The following is a 9,851-nucleotide window of genomic DNA, read 5'->3' as shown; positions in this document are numbered from 1 at the left end:
CAACCCTTCTTTTGAGACACAGAGGAGTATTTTCACTTTAAATCCTCCTCCAAAATACGCTCAAGGTCAAATTCCATAGAGGGTGGTTAAGGTAGGGCTCCAAGAGAGGAGTGGGTGTGGAGGAGGGCATGGCAGGCAGAGAAAAGACAAAACGTTATTATAAATAATTATAATGTCTTATAATACTTAGTAATTACTGATTCAAGGAGTGTTGGAGCCATTGTTAATGCTAATTCTTTCCCAAGAGGTTTTGATTCTGGAGGAGACAATGGCGGGGGGGGGGGGGGGGTTGGTTAGCGGGGACTTTCCCAACTCTGAAAGTAACAGAGGCAGCGGAAGGGGAACGCTGGAACCCGCAACAGCAGGGAGTTGCCAATCTGCGAAGTCCCAGTTGCTTAAGGTGCCAGGGAGCACGGGCGTGGACGCAAATCCTGTTTGCCCAAGGCAACGTCTTGAGACCTCGGCGTCCAATCAGCACGAGAGTAAATATGCGACGCGGCGCAGGGCGTATGTGTCCCTCAGGTTCCCGGTGCCGCCCCGGAGGGCTCAGCTCGCCTCGGCCACGCCCTCGCGGCGATGTCGGGCGTCGGGGCCGGTTCGCCACCCGATTGGCTGGGAGGCCGGAAACCCGGCCCCGGGCTCCACGTACTAGGGGCCCGCCGGAAGGCGAAGGCTGGCGCTGACTCGGCGGGCGAGTGCGGCGCGGGGCTGGCCGCAGCTGCGTCGCCATGGAGCGGGACGGGGATCAGCTGTCCGCGCGGCCCGCCCTCGAGACCGAGGGGCTGCGTTTCCTTCACGTCACAGGTAAGTGGGCGCGCGCCGCGGGCCGCGGGGCCGCGCCACCCCGGCCGAGTCGCCGCCATGTTCAGTGAGTAGTCCTCCACGGCGCTGTGGGCCGGGCCGGCCAGAGGCCGGACGCGGCAGGTACCCACAGGCCTGGGCGGTGGGCCGAAGGCGCGCGCGGAGGCTCGCCCGGAGCCCGGCTTCCCTGGGCTTTACTGTCGGCCCTTGTTTGCCCGAGTCCTTTATATCGCGCGACACAGGCGGTACAAGCCCTTCCGGGTCGCGGTTACTGGGCTCACTGGGTCCTTGGCGTTTGCAGCCAAGCCGCGCGCCCGCCACCACCGCGCCCTCGCGCACGGCCCCAAACTCTGCCCTATGCCAGTCCCCGCGGCTACCCCTTTCCGTACGTTGCCTGGCTCCTTAAAGCCCTTCTCTTCCTGATTCGGACACACCCCATCATCCTTCAAAACCCGGCTGACGTGTCCCGCCTGCCCCGGGGCTTGCCCCTCCGCTTCCCCAGACGGCGGAGAAGCACCTTCTCAGGGATCCCTGGGTTGTGCTTCTCGCTGTTTTAACTGCCTTCTTAGGAAGTCCTCCGCTAGGAAAGTCCGGTGGTAGTGTCATTTTTAGCTTCTTGAAAACTGTGAGTGTTTTATTCTTTTCAGTGGGCTCCCTGCTGGCCACTTACGGCTGGTACATCGTCTTCAGCTGCATTCTTCTCTACGTGGTGTTTCAGAAGCTTTCCACCCGGTTGAGGGCCCTGAGGCAGAGGCACTTAGATCAGGCTGCCGCTGCTCTGGGTTAGTATGTGTGTGTATGTACGCGCGTGTACGCTCAGTCGTGTCCGAGTCTTTGGGACCCATGAACTGTAGCCTGCCAAGCTCCTCTGTCCGTGGAATTTTCCAGGGAAGAGGATTGAAGACATGGCTTTACCCGTACTTACTGTAGTATTTATAAGTTAGTCTCTTGTTACGAGTAAGAGGTATCAGTCTGATCTGTGTGGGAGGAAAACTATTTTACACTTACTGAAGTTGAATTTGGTGAATTGCAATAGTGTGTTTTTTTAAATTTCAGAGTTTTAGATTGGGTGAAAAACCTGCTTAATGATGCGTAGAACACCCTCTGCTTGCATCATTCTTCATTTACAGGAGAGATTAAAATGAAAGCGTCACAGCTTCTGCATACTTACGGGTGTGCCTACTGACTCTCAGTTATCTCTAGAACCCTTGTGAGTGACAGGAAGCTCAGCCTTAGTTCCTCACATCCACTGCATTTTGCTTTTCATCTTACCCATCAGACCTGATGGCATATTTACACATGGCTGTTTCAAAAACTCATTCCCTCTAAAACAGTCACCTTTTAACTTGTTAGAAGTTACAGTTTCTGAGAACATATTCAAAAGAAATGTTCAGTATTTTGATAATAGTAGTATAATTAAATAAATGCTAAACGTCAGTGATCCGAGTCACCACAGTTATAAAGCTGGGGAAGAAACAAAACATCATAAGGTAAAAGTAGTCATTAGCAGAAGGACCTAAAAAATTCCTTCACTCTCCTCTCGCATGAAACCCTGTGGTCCTGCCATTATCTCAGTACTTTTGGTTGTTGGCTGTATATCCCCCAAAACAAAATACAGTTGTAAATCTTGCTTAAGTTGCAGGATAATGTGACATGGATGAGGTTAGAGAACAGCTTCAGTCACCTGGTACAGCCTTTGCTGGCACTGCTGACAGCTGAGGAGTGGATTTATAATATAATGGGATGGGCGTCTCAGAAGAGGAGTTTGTTTTAAGGAAGCGTTGCACAAAGTAAATGTGCAGTGAAAGGTGTACTTTGTGTTGTACAATTTTGTTAGGAAAATTAAGTTTTAAAAATCCACACATAATTTCTTTTTTTCTAAGAATAAAACAGCAATTTCAAATGTTGCTACAATTCACATTTCTATAAAGTAGAACTATAGACTAACTAGGTGATAGCTAATGATCAGAAAACTTTCTTTCCCGTGGTTATCTTCTAGAATTCTGGTCAGCCTAGAGGCTGGGTGTTAGGAGGTATCCAGGATGTGAAATAAAATTTCGCTGTGGCTGCCTCACCACTTATATTTTAGTTGTAGGGCCCATGCCAGATTCTCTGAATTGGGATTGTTCAGGGAGCCCAGAAATCTGTTGTGAACAGAGATTTCTGATGCTGTAAGTATTTAAAAAGGACTCTGAACTGAGGCTATGTGATAGTCTCCTTCCCCTTTAGGCAGTAATTAAATATATACAGAAGGATAGACTTACTCATGTTAAAAAAGATTTTTGTATTGTTTGATTTCTGTACACTTCTAATAATAGACCTCAAGAGTTTCCATTTTATATTTTACAAGGTGCTTTATTCCAATTTTTTTCTGCCTTTTCAGAACCTGATATTGTTGTTAAACGACAGGAGGCTTTAGCAGCTGCTCGTTTGAAAATGCAAGAAGAATTAAATGCACAAGTTGAAAAACATAAAGAAAAATTAAGACAGGTATGTCCTGGTTTTAGTTCGAATACATGATATTTGAGGTTTAGTTGGTAAAAGTGTGTATGTGTGTGTGCATGCATTCCCCTTATGGTGGGTACAGGGAACAGTTTTAGGCTGAATCATTTCCAGTTAGCTAAGTATTGCTCAGCATGTTTTACTTGTTTAATTTCTTAATGTTTAGGGGTCAAATCTCTTAAATAATTAAATACTCTTAAGTACTCTTGTATTTATGTTTTTACCTTTAAGTGGTTCCCTTATAGCAGTATTTTGCCCATAAAACCATGTGCTATGTGCAGGAGCCGTACCACCAGACACAGAACACACATTCAGCATCTTGCTTCAGTTTCAAGCTTTGCATCTCCCAGGACCTGACTTGGTGGGGCCACTCTTCAGTGGGTTAAAGAGCCAGGGTGGCAATGGACTCCACCTAGGGTCGAGATGGAGAGCAGGAGATGGAGTTCTAAAAGACTTTTGTTAGACACATGGTTTGGTTGTGGGAGTGATGGGCGGTTTTGGAGGTGATGGGGAGGAAGAACCAGGGGCTACTGTTGAAGTGACCTGAGCAGCCAGGTGGGTTGTGCTGCTCTTCAGAGGCGTGAAGTCACACTTGCTGTGTTGGCCCCAGTCTGTGTAACTGAAGCAACTAAGTGTAGGCCCCACTTTCTGGTTTTATTACAGATGTTTCTGGGCCCCTCTTTATCCCCTTAGAAGGAAACCAGAGAAGTTGGTCTTCCTGCTGGTCTTACATGTGTCTCTGGTATTTCCAGAAAGGAATGCCTTTCTGCCACCACTGGTGGCTTTTGTTTTCTGCATGGTCACTTAGTACATGGCTGGTGTCCACATCGTGGCTGGAGCCCAGAGTGAAAGGACAGAGCAAAGCTTTTTTAGGTATTTTTCCAGAAATATTTTATCCATATATAAATGCATGCTTATATCATTTTTCCGTAGAAATGGTAGCATAATACACAAGGATGCTATTTTTAAGCAGTTTTATTTTTTGTTTCTTTCTAAAAAATACTTTAGAAAGTGTTTTAAAGTTTTTGAGAAATATTTAATTGTTTTGTTTCTAGAGCCCAAGAGTAAGTTAATTTCCTGCTACGTGTCAAAATTAATGACTTGAAGGTCTTTGTTTTTTGCGTTAGTAAAAACAGCCTGATCATTTACCCAGTTTGCTGATGTAGCTGGGGGAAAAAGCTTTTAAAAGATTGTTTTTAAAAACTGTAATGTGAGCTTCCTAAAATTGGAGAAAGGATAGAAGCCTGTGTTGAGTTTTAAACAACTAAAGTTGTTCTAGTTGTTTTATATTGTTTGTTCAGTCTCTCAGTCGTGTGTCTGGCTCTTTACGGCCCCATGGACTGCAGCACGCCAGGCTGCCCTGTCCTTCACCATCTCCGGGAGTTTGCTGAAACTCATGTCCGTTGTGTGGTCATGCCATCCAACCATCTCATCTTCTGTCACCCCTGTTTCCTCCTACCTTCAGTCTTTCCCAGCATCGGAGTCTTTTCTAGTGAGTTAGTTCTTCACATCAGGTGGCCAAAGTATTGGAGCTTCAGCTTCAGCATCAGTCCTTCCAATGAATATTCAGGACTGATTACCTTTAGGATTGACTGGTTTGTTCTCCTTGCTGTCCACGGGACTCAGAAGAGTCTTCTCCAGCACCACAGTTTGAAAGCATCTATTCTCTTCTGCCCAGCCATTTTTATTGTCCAACTCTCACATCCATACATGACTGCTGGAAAAAGCATAGCTTTGATTATGGACTGTTGTTGGCAAAGGAATGTCTCTGCTTTGAAGTACACTGGCTAGGTTGGTCAAAGCTTTTCGTCCAGGGAGCAAGCATCTTTTCATTTCATGGTTACAGTCACCATCCACGGTGATTTTGGAGCCCATGAAAACACAGTCTGTTACTGTTTCCATTGTTTTCCCATCTGTTTGCCATGAAGTAATGAGACTAGATGCCATAATCTTTGTTTTTCAATGTTTTAAGTTTTAAGCCAGCTTTTTCACTGTCCTCTTTCACCTTCATCAAGAGGCTCTTGATACTTTCTGCCATTAGGGTGGTGGTATCTGCATATCTGAGATTATTGATATTTCTCCTGGCAATCTTGATTCCAGCTTGTGCTTATTCAGCCTAGCATTTCCCATGATGTACTTTGCATAGAAGTTAAATAAGCGGGGTGACGTATAGCCTTGATGTACTCCTTTCCCAGTTTTGGACCAGACCATTGTTTATGTCTGATTCTATCTGTTTCTTCTTGACCTGCATACAGGTTTTGCAGGAGGTAGGTAAGGTGGTCTGGTATTCCCGTCTCTAAGAATTTTCCACAGTTTGTGATCTGCACAGTCAGAGACTTTAGTGTAGTCAACGTGGTTCTGTATACTTAAGTAACAGTCTTCCTGTCTCACACTTTAGTCAGCTCTCTTGTATGTGGTCTCAGAATTTGTCACTGATGTACCATTCTGGTGTTTTCCATGTTGGCTATAAACATAAAACAGCTCTCAGATCACGAAGCAGTTTCTTCCTTAACCTCCTGTACTTGCAGACAGTGAAGGCATGAAGGGACAGGCATTTGGGTTTAGCAGTGATGGACTCTGAACCATTGAGAAATTTCTGGATATGTGCTTTCTAAGGCATCCTCTTGCATATCTTTGTGGTGTCGCAGTTTAATTGGAACCAGAATGAAGTGAAGCTTGGGTTTGGATTGCATCAGGAATTGAGAGAGTTAGTGACCTTTGTGCGCACGTGAGTTGCAGTACCCAATTGTTGTTCAAGGAGTGGGAAGCAGAGATGAAGACCTCGGGCGCTGTATTTCCCTCCTGTTCACTGCTCAAGCTTTCCCAGATGCTCACTGTTGGACATAGTTTTCTACTGAGATTAGTTTTCTCTTATACTCCCATAGTACCTTACTTTCAGAGAATTCTCAAATTTCCTCTCATTGTCTCCTCACAGCCTTCCAAGTTGAAGGGTTTCCTCAGGTGACACAACCAAATAGCAGCAATGCACGCCTGCCAGCCACACTGACCCTTTTCAAGTCAGGGTTCTTCAACATGACCAGAAATGTCTAGTTTAAAAGAAGAATCGGTATTCTGTCTTCTGTGACACTTTTTGCTTTTTTTAATAGTATGGAAAAGCAAGGGATTGTGTATCTGAATTAAACTCACACACTACTAGATAACAGCTACTTTATTAACTGAAGAAAGTACAGGTGAAAGTTTGAAGAACATTTAAATTATAGATTATCAAAAGCGCATTTTCTTTGAGAAGGATGACAGCTTATAAATTCATTTTGTATCATGTGCGATTCTTCCTCAGCTTGAAGAAGAAAAAAGGAGACAGAAGATTGAAATGTGGGATAGCATGCAAGAAGGAAAAAGTTATAAAGGAAATACAAGAAAGCCTCAGGTGATGTAGCCTTCAACCTAGTGGACTTTTTTCAAGTAGGTGAAGATTCCTGGAGTAGAATGTCTTAACTAGATTCTTAAGCCTGTATATGTTCAAGCAGGAAGAAGACAGTCCTGGGCCTTCTACTTCATCAGTCATCCCGAAACGAAAATCTGACAGAAAGCCTTTGCGAGGAGGAGGTAAGTATCAAACATTAAAGCATTCTGAACAATGACTGGCTAAATTCACCTGAAACAGGATTCTCTTTTCTTGATTCATAGTCTGTAAACTGAGACTAATTCCTAAGTATAGGTTATGAAGATTCAATAAAAGAAACAGATATAAAACAGCCTTTAGCGGCTAGAAATGACCAACCTACTGAACCCTATTGTTGCCCCTGGGCCTCCAGCAAGGGCGTGGGTGCATGTCCTGTTTCCAGGAGGCCGCTGACCTCCTTGGCCTCACAAAAGTTAGCATTTGATAAGCAATGAAAAAGGAGGTCACTCGAAGCGCTCAGGAAATAATTGGGATGGTTGCAGTTGTATTTTAGTGTTTTTCACTTCATCCCACAGTCCTGTAGGGGGTAAGTTAAGTGAGGCAAGGAGTAGTTTGCCTGTTTTGCATGTAAGTGGGTCAAGGGGCCTAGGACACGCGTTTTGGCCTTTCCAGCCAGAGCTGCCTTGTTTCTTACAAATAACTCCCTCAAGGAGGCATGACAGATACATATTCGTTAAGAGACCTTTTGTGTGCAGTACCCTCAAGCACTCTAGGTGGTACCATAGCAGTGTGTACCATCCCATCCTTGAGGACTTTCATGTACTTTTGGGAAGATGAGGCTTCCACACAATTGAAAATAAGTAATCCTTTGTGATCTGCCAGGAGTTCCTCCTCCATCTGGAGAGAGGGGAGGGCAAAAGCATTAGAATGCTTTGGGAAGGAACCAGTTCTAGGCTGAAGGTAACTTTTTTCTATTTGGGAAGAGGGGTTTTCTCTGGGTAGGTGCCACAGAGGCAGAGGTGTGGAAGCCTGGCCAACCTCTTAGAGGACTGAGGGGAGTCTGTGAAGCCTGTGGGCTGCCCTTAATGGCTGGGTTCTAATCCCTTCCTTTGTGTTAGGAACTCAGAGCTGGCTTGTATAGGGGAGTGGTATGTCTGAAAAGAAAATGCTTTTTTCAGTCTTTTTCTTGCTCCAGCAAGAAATAATCTTCTAAGGCCATTTTGCAGAGCAAAGAATGGTAGCATTCAGGAGACGATTGTAGAAAATGGAATGTATAGTGTGCTGTGTGCACGCCTCTAGCATGGCCAGTAATCCAGAGCTGGGGGCTTCGAATGGCCTGTCTTTATAGGCCTTAAAGAAACTGAGGCACAGGGAGTTGGTGACCAAAGATCCCATAGTAAGGAACAAAACCACCTCATTGAAGGTCTTGCTGACTCTAGAGCCTGAGCAGAATGGTCGCCTAATGTCTATTAACTTGAGGAAGTTAATGAGTGGGCAAGGATGAGTGTGGGGGCTGGGGCATGTGGATTTCCCAGTTCTGACTGGTGAAAGCAACAGCAAGTTCCATTCTGTTTTGATTTTTATAATTTATTTTCTGTAGCTTGAGCAGTTCTTACTTGAATGTATTCATTTTATTAAGGACTACAGTTAGAAACCTTTATATACTTAAATTTAGCCATCTTGAGAGGCTTTGGGGGCAAATTTTTTGTGTATTTGGGGGGGGATTTTCATGTTTTGATAGTTACAACAGAAGCTGAATGGCTTGTTTTATTCAAGTCAGTTCAGACTGCGATCACATTATAGAGAATAAGATCAGTATATACAGTGCAATATAATGCAGTCACATTGTAAAGCTTTTTTTGTCACGTGGTAGCTTAAAGTTTTCTGAAAATGTTTATGAGAGTAGGATCATATCTTTACAGTGATTTGCATATCAGGCTTACAGTCCTCTGTTTGATGCAAAATGTTTCTAGCACTGTTTTGCTTCCTTTCTCTCGTCACAGGTTACAATCCTTTGTCTGGTGAAGGTGGTGGAACCTGCTCCTGGAGACCTGGACGCAGAGGACCCTCATCTGGTGGATGAGGCTAAGAATCTTGTTAGTGTCACTTTTGACATTAGCAAGATGAATCCTTAACCCTCAACTCAATTGTCTTACGCATGCTTTTCACAGTCATTAGCCAGGGGTGGGGGCTTTCTTTCTGTTCTTAACTACACTGATGACTTCAAGGATTGAAGGCAGCATAGGGTGTGGACATGGCCACTAGGCAGTAATTGCAGTTAGTCATGCTGCACTGAAGCCAGTGACTGTTCATTAATTTTACAGGTCTTTGTTAGTTGGTAGCTAAGGGCTTCCAGGTGATTGGTGATCTTGATAAAAGAGACCGGGCAATGATCCTTCAAGTTAAGAGGTCCTGGCTGGTAGGACAGTTTCTGTGACAGCTTGCGTTGAATGATGTCTTCCTTGTAAATGGTGAGCCCACCAGCAAGGATTACTGATGCAGACAGTCGACGGGGTTGTTCTGTAAATTTATATGTACAGAACTGTTTTAAAAAAAGAGAGAGACTGTAAATATTAAAAAAAAAAAAAAAGCAGAGAACATTTTCAGTATCTTTATTAAATTTAAGGAAATTTCTTTATGCACTTGAATTTGTCTGTCTAACATAATACAGCTTTTTATCATTCATAATCTCCCGTTAATAAGATTTACTTTCTCATCTCATTATTGCTCACCTCAGTGAGACAGCTGCAGTGGTTTTCAGAGCTGGAGGGCTCCTGGGGGTTTATCCACAAAACCAGGCACTTGGAGTTGAGTTTCTGCATTAATAGGGCAAAGAAACATCTTGCCTATAAGTACCTCAGGGGTCATTGGGGTTTTGGGAAGCCCTGTGAGTCTTGCACTCATTTCTCATGTCCTTATCGAGAGTCTCTGTGAAGTATGTTATAAAGGGCCAGGTAGTAAAGATTTTAGACTTTTAGGCACAGTCTATATTTTTAAAATTTTTAAAGAATTGTTAAATACATTTAAAAATATTTAGCTTACGGGCTAGATTTGTCCTGCCGCCTGTAGTTTGCTGATCCCTGCTTCATGTCAAGATCATGAGAAAGAAGAATGGAAAGTTTTAGCCTTGGGTTAAAATATTTCATCTAGGTCTGTTATTTACGTCCAGAGAGATTGATTCCCT

General features: G+C 44.2%; 1 protein-coding gene across 2 annotated transcripts; it reads left to right on the top strand.

The window, feature by feature from the left end:
• The first annotated feature begins 614 nt into the window (after positions 1–614).
• On the top strand, positions 615–9,352 carry SELENOS (selenoprotein S). Of its 2 annotated transcripts, none has more exons than XM_040257042.1 (6): positions 615–804; positions 1,449–1,583; positions 3,185–3,291; positions 6,602–6,691; positions 6,792–6,870; positions 8,671–9,352. In XM_040257042.1, exons 1-6 carry the CDS (start codon positions 729–731, stop codon positions 8,748–8,750), a joined length of 567 nt encoding a protein of 188 aa, XP_040112976.1. In that variant the 5' UTR covers positions 615–728; the 3' UTR covers positions 8,751–9,352. The 2 variants fall into 2 exon arrangements, with proteins under 2 accessions (XP_040112976.1, XP_040112975.1); XM_040257041.1 differs by having other exon boundaries at positions 631–804; positions 6,789–6,870.
• Positions 9,353–9,851: the final 499 nt, after the last annotated feature.

The sequence above is a fragment of the Oryx dammah genome, unplaced genomic scaffold (assembly GCF_014754425.2).
Source record: "Oryx dammah isolate SB20612 unplaced genomic scaffold, SCBI_Odam_1.1 HiC_scaffold_16, whole genome shotgun sequence".
NCBI classification, from domain to species: Eukaryota; Metazoa; Chordata; class Mammalia; order Artiodactyla; family Bovidae; genus Oryx; species Oryx dammah.
The sequence above is the reverse complement of the archived record's forward strand: the minus strand, read 5'-3'. Positions and strand labels throughout refer to the sequence as shown.